This window comes from Nyctereutes procyonoides, unplaced genomic scaffold (assembly GCF_905146905.1).
Source record: "Nyctereutes procyonoides isolate TBG_1078 unplaced genomic scaffold, NYPRO_anot_genome, whole genome shotgun sequence".
NCBI classification, from domain to species: domain Eukaryota; kingdom Metazoa; phylum Chordata; class Mammalia; order Carnivora; family Canidae; genus Nyctereutes; species Nyctereutes procyonoides.
The window spans coordinates 14,294,316-14,306,520 of record NW_026575126.1 but is presented as its reverse complement, the minus strand read 5'-3'; the positions used below and the strand labels follow the sequence as shown (position 1 = coordinate 14,306,520).

Here is a 12,205-nt window from a genome sequence, read left to right as displayed (position 1 = left end):
TGGACAGAGGAGCTGAGCAGACATTTTCCAAAAAAAAACCATATAAACGGCCAAAAGACACCTGCAAAGATGCTCAACATCACTAATCATCAGGGAAATGCAAATCAAAACCACAATAAGATCATTTTACAAGTCAGAGTGATTAGAATAAAAAAGACAAGAAACAACAAGTGTTGGTGAGGATATGGAGAAAAAGAATTCCTAAGGCATTGTTGGTGGTAATGCAAGTTGGTGCAGCCACTGTGGAAAACACTATTCAGGTTCCTCAAAAATTAAAAATAGAAACACCATATGATCCAGTAATTCCACTACTAGATATTTACCCAAAGAAAACAAAAACATTGATTTGAAAAGATAAACGCACCCCTATGTTTATTGCAGCATTACTTATAATAGCCAAGATAGGGAAGCATCTCAAGCATCCACTGATAGATTAGTGGATAAAGAAGATGTGGAATATATACACAATGGAGTATTACTCAGCCATAAATAATGAGATCTTGCCCTTTGCAACAACATGGAAGGAACTAGAGAGTATTATGCTAAGTGAAAAAAAGACAGAGACAAATATATGATTTCACTTATATGAGGAATTTAAACAACAAATGAATGAACAAAAAAACATACTTAAATACAAAGAACAAACTGTTAGCAAAGGACCATAGGGGAGATCAGTGAAATAGGATTAAAAAGTACAAACTTCCAATGATAAGTGTCATGGAAACAAAAAGTACAGCATGAAAAATATAGTCAATAATACTGTAATAACATTGGTGATAGATGGTGAGTATGCTTATTGTGCTGGGCACTGAGTAATACATGAAACTGATAAATCATTAGATGTCTTAAACGAATATAAAATTGTATGTTAATTAAACTTCAATAACAAAAAACAATCTGATATTAAAAATGGGCAGAAGAGGGCTGCCTGGGTGGCTCTGTCAGTTAAGCATCCAACTCTTGATTTCAGCTCAGGTCATGATCAGGGTCCTGAGATTGAGCCCAATGTCAGGCTCCCCCCTGGGCATGGAGTCTGCTTAAGATCCTCTCTCCCTCTGCTCCTCCCTCTGCTCACATTGTCTCTTACTTAAATTTAATAAATAAAATCTTTAAAAAAATGGGCAGAGGACTTGAAGAATTTTTCCAAAGGCAGCACACAGATGGCCAACAGACAAATGAAAAGATGCTCAATATCAGTAATCACCAGAGAAACGCAAATCAAAATGACAAAAGAGATACCATTTCACACCAGTTAGAATGGCTAGTTTCAGAAAAAAAATAAGAACAAATGTTGGCAAGGATGGGGAGAAAAAGGAACTTTCATGCACTGTTGGTGGGAATGTAAATTGGTGCACCACTGTGGAAAACAGTATGCAGTTTCTTCAAAAGCTAAAAATAGAAAAAGGAACTCTCATGCACCTTTGGTGGGAATGTAAATTGGTGCAGTCACTGTGGAAAATAGTATGAGTTTCTTCAAAAATTAAAAATAGTAATACCATTTTAAAAAAGAAACACCTACCATCTAGTAATTCCACTACTTGATATTTCCCAAAGAAAATGCAAACACTAATTTGAAAAGATATATGCACTCCTATGTTTTGTGCAACATTACTTACTTACAATAGCCAAGGCATGGAAGCAACCCAAGTATCCACTGATAAACTGTATAAAGAATATATAGAATATTATTCAGTAATGTAATGCTAGTCATGAAAAAGAATGAGCTCTTGCCCTTTCCAACATGGATGGACCTAGAGGATATTATGCTAAATGAAGGAAATCAGAAAATGACAAATACAATATGGTTTTACTCACACCTGAAATCTAAAAAACAAACGAACAAACAAAACCAGAAATACACCCATAATCACAGAGAAAACTTCCGGCGGCCAGCAGGAGGGAGGTTCGGAGAGGCACAAGGGGTGAAGAGGGGCGGGAGCTTCCAGTTATGGAATGAGTAGGTCTCCAGGATACAGTCAACGGGACTGTAAGAGCATTGTAGGGGGACAGACGGTTGCTATGCTTGTGGTGAGCATAGCATACTGAACAGATTTGTCCATTAAAAAAAAAAAGAATTCTGTATTATTTCATTATGAAATGAGGAAAAAGAGACCCAGCCAAGTTTAAGTGGCTCGCCCAGGGATACCAAGGTAAGTGGTAGAGCCTGGAATTTATACCTTGGTTCATGAACCTCGTCATTACGTCTCTCGTGCGAATTGAGTAGCATTGTACATTCCTGTAAAATGATCTAAACCGTTTAGGGGTAGGTTTTGTCAATCAGAGCAGATTATATGTGGATTCTCTCACCCTACAAAAAAAATCTAACGGGTCTTAGTGATGAGACTATTCTCGTTTGCTGCAGACCTTAGGGTATTCGCTGAGGTACTCGAATCCTATGTATGATGTCAATCGCTGTGACGTCACACATACGTTTCCATGGGTGAACCGCTTCAGCTGCGCCTAGTTCTGCGTGCTGAGATCCTACTGCTCCGCCGCTCCGGGAACTCCTCCCGAGGTCAACTTCAGGGGGGCAGGTCATGAGTTGACAACGGACACGCAGAACGGACTTGCCCAAAACACAAAACCGAGTTTTACTTGTCGAGGTGCACGAAGGGTCGATACCCGCCAGACGAAATGGAGCGTGAGGAGACGGACGGGCGTAATCTGCAGCAAACGCCTGGGCGAGCTCACAACGTCCTCGAGGGGAGCGCGCCCCCCCCCACCCCCGCGGCTCCCCGCCCCCCGCTACAGGGCCCCTCCCTGCCCCCTTCGGCGCCCGCGGACCCACGGCCGGCCGCCCGGGGAGCAGACTCGAGTCACCCCCAGACCCGTCTTTAAGGAGACGGCGTCAGTGACTCGCGCGGGTCCTTGCGGCTCCTCCCTTCTCTTCCCTCGACCTCAGCCGCCCGCGCCGCCAGGAAAGTCGCGACCTCCTCGGCACGCCGCCCCCAGGCCTTTCACAGACTCCCCCACCGGGTCTCCTCAGCGTCCCCCTCGGCTCTCGGCGGCTTAGGACAAGCCCTTCTTCTTCTTCTTCTTCTTCTTCTTCTTCTTTCTTTTTTTTTTTTTTGTTACCTCTCCTAAGTCGGCCTCTCCCGCGAGGAGGGAGAAGGTGGGCGTCGGCCGCGCTCGGCCGCTCGGTTACTCCGCCCTCCTCGCGCCCGCGCCCGCGCCCGCGCCCCCTCCCTCGGGCTCCGCGCTCCCGCCGGGGCCGAGGCGCTGGAACAGAGCGCGGGGGAGGAGCGCGCATGCGCGCTGCGGGTGGAGCCGCCCGGCAAAGCACCGGAAACTTAAGCGACAAAGTTCCGAGCCCCGCCCCCCCGCGCCGCCGCCGCCGCCGCCGCCGCGCAGCCCCAGCGTCTGGCCCCTCGGACCCACTGCGCGACGGATCCACCCGCGGACGAGCCTGCCCAGCACCTGCGAGCGCCATGTCTGGTTCCTCCAGCGTCGCCGCGATGAAGAAAGTGGTTCAGCAGCTCCGGCTGGAAGCGGGGCTCAACCGCGTGAAAGTGAGCGGGGGCGGGCGGCCGAGGGGGAGGGGAGGGGAGGGGAGGGCGGGGGCGGCGGGGTCCCGCTTCCCCGCGGAGGACGCGCGCTCGGCGGCGACGAGCCGGGAGCCGCTAACTTCAGGGAAGTGGCGGCGCGGGCCGACGAGGCGGCTTGGGGGGGGGGGGCCCGGGGGGCCCGGTTTTCCCGGGCAGCAGGTCCCGGGGCTGAACGGCGGCTTTGCGCATTCCGGCCGCCTCCCGCCCCCCCCCCCCCCCACTCCGCGGCGACTCCGCGGCGACTCCGCGGCTGGCTCGGGCCGCAGCTGCTCCGCCGCGCGCCGTCCGCCCCCTCCCAGTCCTTCGCTTACCGGACTCCACCCTTTCGAAAAGTCGGTTTCATCGGACTTTTAATTCAAAACAGAACCTGTTTTCATGTCGGAGTGTCCCCAAACCCACTCCTTTTTAGTACTAGATTCTCACCGCCCAGCTCCCTTTTTGTCCACCCAACACATACTTGAAAAGGAATTTTTGCAAACGCGGACTTTAGGTTTAAAGAAGCGAGTTTGTTTCCATCCCCCCCCCCCCCCGCCGTGCCCAGCGTGGCCACTAGGGCCCTATGCAGCCTCGTACGGAGCGTGGAGCGTGCGTTTCAGGTCTGTGGGGCAGTGTGCTGCGACCTGGCCTCGGGAACATCTACCGGCCTGGTATCTTGGTGATCAGAGTGGACCAGTCTTACTTGTTTTGCCGTTTGGTTAACACTGACCTTGGGCATTTTAGTTCGGGTGGAGAAAACCTTTTGTGTGTGTGTTGGGTAGGATAACCTGACTTGCTATTGCAAGTTTCTCCTGATTTTTAAGATCCTATGTGGATTGGTTTCTGTTTGGTGCAGGTCAGCTACCAGCGAAACCCTTCTTGTGATTAAAAGAAACAAAAGACTTGTAATTAAAAGAAACAGAAGAATATAAATCGTGCACTCTTTTGAAAGAATACAGCCAGTTTCTAAGAGGACTTGATGGTGTACTCACCAGGCTAGTCTTTACTTCTCCCTGAAATGTTTTGTTGGGGGGAAGATAGGCTCCCGTTTACCTATTTCCTTAAATAGACATGGCAGGGACCTAGCTCACTCAGTTGTGGTCACCTCAGGACGGAAGGGAAATTCCCATCACTTTTGGTGTGGGGATTCCCCTCCCTTCCTGGCTTTAAGGGCTTGTAGACTTTATTGCTGTTTGGAGTTCATTTCTTTGATCTTCAGATACTTACCTCATCCCATTGGTTTATGGTCAGTCTTGGATGGAGTTAATGGATTTAACTCTGTGTGAAATCTTTTTTTTTTAAGATTTTCTTCCTTTTTTTTAAGATTTTATTTATTTATTCATGATAGACAGACACAGACAGAGGGAAAAGCAGGCTCCATGCCAGTAGCCCGACTGGGGACTGGATTCCCGAGTCTCCAGGATCACGCCCTGGGGCCAAAGGCAGACGCCAAACCGCTGAGCCACCCAGGGATCCCCTGAAATCCAATTTTTTAACCAACCATTACATTATCATTCAGGTGTGCCTTTATCATAGGACTGGCTCAGGAAAGAAAAAAGTGAGGGGTGTAGGGGGCAAAAAGAAAGGCTGGTTGAAAGCAGTAAAAGCGGGATCTCTGGGTGGCGCAGCGGTTTGGCACCTGCCTTTGGCCCAGAGCGCGATCCTGGAGACCCAGGATTGAATCCCACGTCAGGCTCCCGGTGCATGGAGCCTGCTTCTCCCTCTGCCTATGTCTCTGCCTCTCTCTCTCTGTATGACTATCATTAAAAAAAAAAAAAAAAGGCAATAAAGCCTTCAGTAGGGGTACTTAGTTCTTGTCTCAAAAGAAAATGAGATGGAAGTCCTCAGACTAAAAGTACCCTGAGGGTTTTACCATGAAACCCCTAGTTACTTCAGTAACTTTTCAGAGTGACACCACCTCCCTACACTTCCAGTTCTTCAGGAGGCTTCTGGGTGGGGCTCCTTAAAGCGGCTGCAAGTGATTTGCTCTTAGAGTTCTCATTTCATCTTCTGCTAGGTCTGTGGCAAGGAGGTGAGGGCATCCCATCTTGGGACTTAAATGAGCTTTTCTTCAAATCTGTTGTAAAATGTGGTTAGTTCGATTTTGTGTATGTATTTTGTCCATGACTGTGCTAGATGCTTTTTTTGGGGTGATATTTTTCGACTGACACAAGTTTACTGTTAAACTTTTGAATACAGCTGAAAGAAATTTTCACAAATGCTGGACAAACTCTACCATATTGAGGGTGACCATACTTTATATTGCCAAATCAGGACACTGAGTTGAGAGTGAAAAGAGGGCACTAATAATTATGCCAAGATTATAGGGTTTTAACCTCCTGGATGGTGATTATTACAATGCCTTAGGGCTAGTAGCTTGTTTGAGTTTTAGAGCCTTTGTCTAAAAGCTAAAAGTTTTAGAGCCTTTTGTGAGAACCGTGACAATGTCACTGGTTTCTCACAGATGGTTACCTGATTGGTTCCTTGTCATTGAGATCTCAGTTTAAATGTCACCTCTGCACAGACACCTTCCCTTAGAGCATGATCTAACTATTCTTTTTTCCAAAGAGCTCCTTGTCTGTATTTTCCCCTGAACTGCCCCCTCCATAACTGGGACCCGGCTCCTCTCAGGTATTCTCAGTAGCTCAAAGTATATTTGGCATGTAATAGTGCTTGAGAAGTTTGTGAAAGTCAAGTTGGAGCCTCCTGCACTTCAGCCAGAAAGTTAATAGATACTTTATCCTTACTACTAGGTAATGTGTATGAAACCAAGTTTTAAGATTGTGAAAAATATACCATGTGTACCCCCCACTTTAGCTGTACCTTCTTTTGGTGGGTAAACAGGGTGGCCATTTTTTGTAGCACTTGGTACCAGGTATTTACATACTCCTTTACACAGTTGCTAAATAAACCTATGGAACTCGTTATTACCCTGGATTGTTGTATAAGCCAAACATACAAATAGATTTCAAGACTTGAGAGTCCTCTCAGGATCACGTATCCTTTTACCAGATAAATGTCTGGGCTAGAGCAGTAATCTGTAGGATTCCTTCTGATAGAGAATATTTGTGATGCCTTTACCTTCCTTTCAAAGGCAGGTGCCAGCTGGACTGGACTCCTGCCCTCACCCCCCCCTTGGGAGTAGTCGAAACTGAAGATGAATGATCATTTTTCCCATCTTCCTAAACCTCAAGACTTAGGATATTGTATTCATTCGGGGCATCTTTTAGTTATTCGTGTTAGGCATCTGAACTGTTCAGTTGTTTTGATATCATACATCACCTTATCAGAATATATACAAATAGTAGACGACATTTACGTGATACTTAATACCTTACGTCCTGTTTGAGTGGTATTGCATATGTATATGAAAATTGTTAAATCATACTTAAGCAAATACACCGTTTTTTAAAGGCAGGCTGCTCAGTGAAGTTGTTAAAATAATTCAAAAGTTTGCTATCAGCTTTTCAGTCACATGACACTGAGCAGAAAGTGGTCACCGTCCAGTTTCATAACCTTAAACAGATGGTACATAATACCAAAACAATGAACTGAATGGTGCAGATTTAGAACATGATGTTCATACACAGAAGCACTTTTCCAGTAATACTGCTTTCAAGACAAAGTAATAGCTGGCTAGAATTTTAACCCCTTGTGTATTATGTGTACTGCTTTTAATAAAAAAAATGTTGAGTACCCTGAAGGTTGAATACCTCTGAAGTTTATTAATAAACTAGCAAGATGGATTTTTCTTTGCAGATGTACTGAATCCTTTGATGTTTTTAATAAGCAAAGGAAAACACTATAGTCTTCTGTGCATGTAGTGCTTTAAGCATGAGCTCAGTATATGACTGTCGACCTTCAATTCACATATATCATCTTTTGGTAAGAGAAGGTATTTCAAAGATTTGAGGAACCCTGCATTAAAACATTCTCACCTCTTCCCACTACTCCCTCCTTTTGTCTTGTACAGGTCTCCCAGGCAGCTGCAGATTTGAAACAATTCTGTCTGCAGAATGCCCAACACGACCCCCTGCTAACTGGTGTATCTTCAAGTACGAATCCCTTCAGACCCCAGAAAGTCTGTTCCTTTTTGTAGTAAAACGAATCTTTTGATGGTAAGTCTCCTTAAAATTTAGACAGTTTTTAGAAAATCTGCAATGTTTATGGGAATGGCTTTTAAATACTACCAACTGATTTAGATTAATTCTTATGTCATTTCTCTAAGAACCCAGCTACAGTGCAGCACAGCAAAGAATTGGGAGTTGGGAATGCAAGAGAAAATCAGGAGATCATTGAATAAACATGTTGACATTTGTAGTCGGGAGTAACAGGTTTTAGTCTTTATTCTTGTTTGTATGGTAAAGATAGCTGCATTCATGGTGGCACACAGTGGATTTGACTTCAGAATCTTAAGAAACTAATAAAGAACTCGTCCAGTTTAAGGCATGTGTCTGTATATTAATTGGTACCTTCCAGGTCAAATATCAGTGTGTACAAAAGAGTATCATGTTAATCTAAGAGAGAGTTGACCAAAAAACATGGGGTGGAGAATTTAAAACATAATCCAGGGGTGCTCCCTTTTATAAAAATACACAGTACCTTAGTCAGAGGGTTTAGTACTGAACTATAAGAAGCCGCCTTAAATAGTGCTTTAAAAAAAAAAAAAAAGACTGTGTGGCACACACCCTTTACAAACATTCTGACTCCTCAAAGTTCAGGAAGCTGCTTCCTAAAATACCATGTTACATAGTTGTGCCCTCCCTGATTAGGCTTTGTACATTTGGTAGTATCCAGGAAGTCAGCATGTTTCCAGTAAATGATTGGTTAAATTGGTTAAGATTTTGAAACACCAGAAACCACTTTTGAGTAACAGGTTTTCCATAAGGAAGTAATTCTTTTTAACAGCTTGACACATTTATATTTTATATTTAATAGTTCTTTCCTTCTGGCAATATTTATTCTTCATGGCAGTTTTTGGAAAGCTACTATTTTTATGGCTTATTAAAGATTCTTTTTAAACCTCTGTTCCCCGATCCCTGGGTGGCGCAGCGGTTTGGCGCCTGCATTTGGCCCAGGGTGCGATCCTGGAGACCTGGGATCGAATCCCACATCAGGCTCCCGGTGCATGGAGCCTGCTTCTCCCTCTGCCTAGGTCTCTGCCTCTCTCTCTCTCTCTCTCTCTCTCTGTGACTATCATAAATAAATAAAAATTAAAAAATAAATAAATAAACCTCTGTTCCCCATTGTATTCACTTAACAAAGTATATTTTCATTTGATATAAAATACTGTTAAGAAGCCTGGCTTCTTACCTGAATGTTAATAGTTCTATTTCACAAAAATCTACAAACAGGTGTTTAAATGACTTGCTCAAAGTTAAAAATATAGCTAGGATAAGAACCCAGACTTCAAAGTAGAATAATGGCTACTAATCCTGGCAGTATAATAAAACAGGTTTATGGATATGATTTGAAACACCTTGAGCCAGGAAAAGGACTTTTGGATGTAAAAGTATTTCTTCTCAAACTTGAATGTATCTGCAAATTACCTTGTTCAAATACAGATTCAAATTCAATAGGTCTGAATTCTAGGGGTGAAGTATTTCTTACAGACTTCCAGGTTACTTTGATGCTGGTGGTCCTGAGCCCACAGTCAATGGCCTGGATGCAATGAATCTACGTTTCAGTCTTTATTTTCACATCTTTTAAAAATATATGTTTTTTATAGTTTAAGAGAACATAGGTAGAGTACAAAGAAAATAGAAATTATTGTGATCAGCACACCCAGAAACAATCACTGTTAATAGATTAGATTTCCTTTACTTTTAAGAGGAAGAAAAATTTATGGGCTGATTTACAGACAATGAGGATCATAGTATGTGCAATTTTTCTTCTGCTTAAAAAAAAAAACACTTAAATTTTATTTCATTAAAAATTCTTCATAAATGAGATTTTCCGTGGTTGTATTATAACTTATTAAATGTTGAAGTTTTCAAATTTGAAGCTATGGTGAGGCAAATAATCTTGGTACTCCTATGTATAGTTTATCTCTGTATCTTTATTTTTATTTTATTATTTTTTTTATCTCTGTGTCTTTAAGATAAATTTTTAAAAGTCAAATTATTTAGGGGTGGGTGGCTGGGTCAGTTAAGCTTTTGACTTGATTTCAAGCTCCGGTCATACGATCAAGCCTCACATTGGGCTCTGCTGAGGGCAAAATCTGCTTATTCCTCCCTCTACTCCCTCCTGCCCTTGAGCTCTCAAATAATAAAATCTTTAAAAAATAATTTAGTAAGGAATGACATTTAAAATTTAATAAAAAAAAATAAAATTTAATAATATTTGAAAGCCAGGAGCAAACTGTACTTGAACCTTGAGAGTGCTGTTTTTTTTTTTTTTTGAGCTCTCGCCAAACAGACCTCAGCCTATTGACCACTATTTTCTGCTTATCTAGTTTTTTTTTTTTAATTTGCACCAATCTGGTTGTAATTGAGGTTAAACATTTTTTCACCACTGATTGTTTAAGCTTCTTGAACATCTGTTAAAAAATATCAGAAATTTTATTTTTATTTTTTTTTTAAAAGATTTATATCATGAGAGGCAGAGAGACAGGCAGAGGGAGAAGCAGGCTCCATGCAGGGATCCCTACTTGGGAGTCAATTCTGGGACTTCAGGATCGCGCCCTGAGCCAAAAGCAGACGCTCAACCGCTGAGCCACTCAGGCATCCCAGAATATCATAAATTTTAAAATAAGTATAGATTTATCAAAAAGGAATTTTAAAGACATCTTTCTACCTTTCCATATAGATAACATATAGAATAACACCCAGTGCTCATCCCATCAAGTGCCCCCCCTCAGTGCCCGTCACCAGTAACCCCCACCCCCACCCCTATATTTTGTAGTTTTAAAACATAGCTAGTTTTTTTGGCTCAGTGGTTGGGGGTCTGCCTTTGGCCCAAGGTGTGGTCCCAGAGTCCGGGATCGAGTCCTGCATTGGACTACCTGCATGGAGCCTGCTTGCTTCTACCTCTTCCTGTATCTCTGCCTCTCTCTCTCTCGCTCTCTGTGTCTCATGAATAAATAAATAAAATCTTTAATAAATAAAATTAAAAAAATAAAACATAGTTTTGTTTTTTTAAAGGAATAACTTCCATATTTTTAAGATTTGTGTTGATCCATGTAGATTGTTTTAACTGCTGCAATAGTATTCAATAATGTGTATAAACCCTCGTTAATTTATCCATGATCTGTTCCCCTATTGAATTACATTTAGGATATTTCTTTTAAAATAATCACTATAGTCAGTATCCATGTACATGTTTCTCTTTATGTATAGGTTTATCTAGGTAAATAGAAGTGGGATTGCATCTTTTATCTTAGTAGATACAGCCAAACTGCTCCCCTCAGAGGAGTGCTATTGCTCATTTTCTAGGAATGTTCAGATTTTTCTGAATTTAAGAGATTTTTATATTAACTTTTTAAAAAAAAATTAGGACATTGAGTATATTTGGCAGTGATTTAGACAAGTTCATCTTTTAAGTCTGTTTATAAACCAGAAGTGACTTGTTCTTCAGGGTGGTTGTGAAAATTAAGAGGAAATTTTATTTTATATACCACAGAGATCTCCTGTTTCTCAGTTTTTCCCTAGAAACACTGATATGTGTGCTTTCTTGAAAAACAAGTTTAGTTTGGGGCACCTGGGTGGCTCAGTCATTTGAGCATCTCACTCTTGGTTTCAGCTCAAGTCCTGATCTCGGGTTGTAAGATCAAGCCGAACATAGGCAGAAGTTGGCTTGGATATTCTCTCCCTCTGACACCTCCTCTGCTTGGGCATGCACATGGGCTCTCGTGCTCTTTCTCTAAAATAAATTTAAAAATCTTTAAAAAATATAAACAAAACAGGCTTAGTTTAATTGAAAGCACTTTATAAGCTGACTTGCAAATGAATGCCCTTGAAGTAATAGAAGATGTATTACTTTTCAGAAAAAACTATTGTGCTTTGGTACTTTACCCTAACTCATTTTTTTCTTTTCCATTTCAGGTTTTCTAAACCACTTTACATGAACCAGTGAATATTCAAAGGAGAACTAAATTTGAAGCCTGTACAAAAGCTTATCCCTATAACACGTGCCATACTATATAAACTTCTACTTTTGTCAGTCCTTAACATCTACCTCTCTGAATTTTCATAAATTTCTATTTCACAAGGGTAATTATTTTATATACACTGGCAGCAGCATACAATAAAATACTTAAGTGTAAAAGTTTTTTGGTTAATTACTGGTATTAAATATACAATGTATTGCTTTATTTTGAACAGCTAAGGTAAATGACAATTTCCCATTTTATTAAGAAGGGGTTAAGTTTTAGTGTTTTTTTTCTACCAACTCATCTAATTTTATGCCCTACATTTATTTGAAAGACTGTAGGGAGCTAAAGGTAAGTTGCAGACGTTTATCCTTTCAAGGTCAGGAGGAAGCTGCTAATACGAGTTCCTACTTATGAGTATTTGCAGGATTAACTTGTTTTAGTAATAGGTATTTCTGATAAACTCCTTTGTGTAGGGTATTACCATCACACCTAAAAGTTAATTACTTAATAGATTGCTCTCCTAATAAGGAGACTGGACATAGAAATTCCATTAGAAGATGTTAAGAAAAACTTGAGAGTTTTAAACAATTTT

At 41.8% G+C, this 12,205-nt stretch overlaps 2 protein-coding genes across 9 annotated transcripts in view; one reads left to right on the top strand and one right to left on the bottom strand.

Annotated features, from left to right (window-relative positions):
• The window catches only part of SPATA1 (spermatogenesis associated 1), a 57,146-nt gene extending 53,913 nt beyond the window's left edge, over positions 1-3,233 (bottom strand). For 3 of the 8 annotated variants that reach the window (XR_008666519.1, XR_008666522.1, XM_055341275.1), the window contains exon 1: positions 1,617-2,544. The gene's annotated coding sequence lies outside the window, so the exon portion shown is untranslated. Of the gene's footprint in view, positions 1-1,616; positions 2,733-3,075 lie in introns of those variants that run through there. The other 5 variants (XR_008666518.1, XR_008666521.1, XR_008666520.1 and 2 more) reach the window with 5 other exon arrangements.
• Positions 3,234-3,305: 72 nt separating this feature from the next.
• On the top strand, positions 3,306-11,789 carry GNG5 (G protein subunit gamma 5). Its single transcript, XM_055341276.1, has 3 exons — positions 3,306-3,509; positions 7,495-7,639; positions 11,564-11,789. Exons 1-2 carry the CDS (start codon positions 3,429-3,431, stop codon positions 7,618-7,620), a joined length of 207 nt encoding a protein of 68 aa, XP_055197251.1. The 5' UTR covers positions 3,306-3,428; the 3' UTR covers positions 7,621-7,639; positions 11,564-11,789.
• Positions 11,790-12,205: the final 416 nt, after the last annotated feature.

Bases quoted from the DNA above. Each gene is read 5' to 3' on its own strand.
- GNG5 (XM_055341276.1), top strand. From the start codon at position 3,429: ATGTCTGGTTCCTCCAGCGTCGCCGCGATGAAGAAAGTGGTTCAGCAG. The intron at 3,510-7,494 runs GTGAGCGGGGGC...TGTCTTGTACAG, and splicing joins CGGGGCTCAACCGCGTGAAA to GTCTCCCAGGCAGCTGCAGA.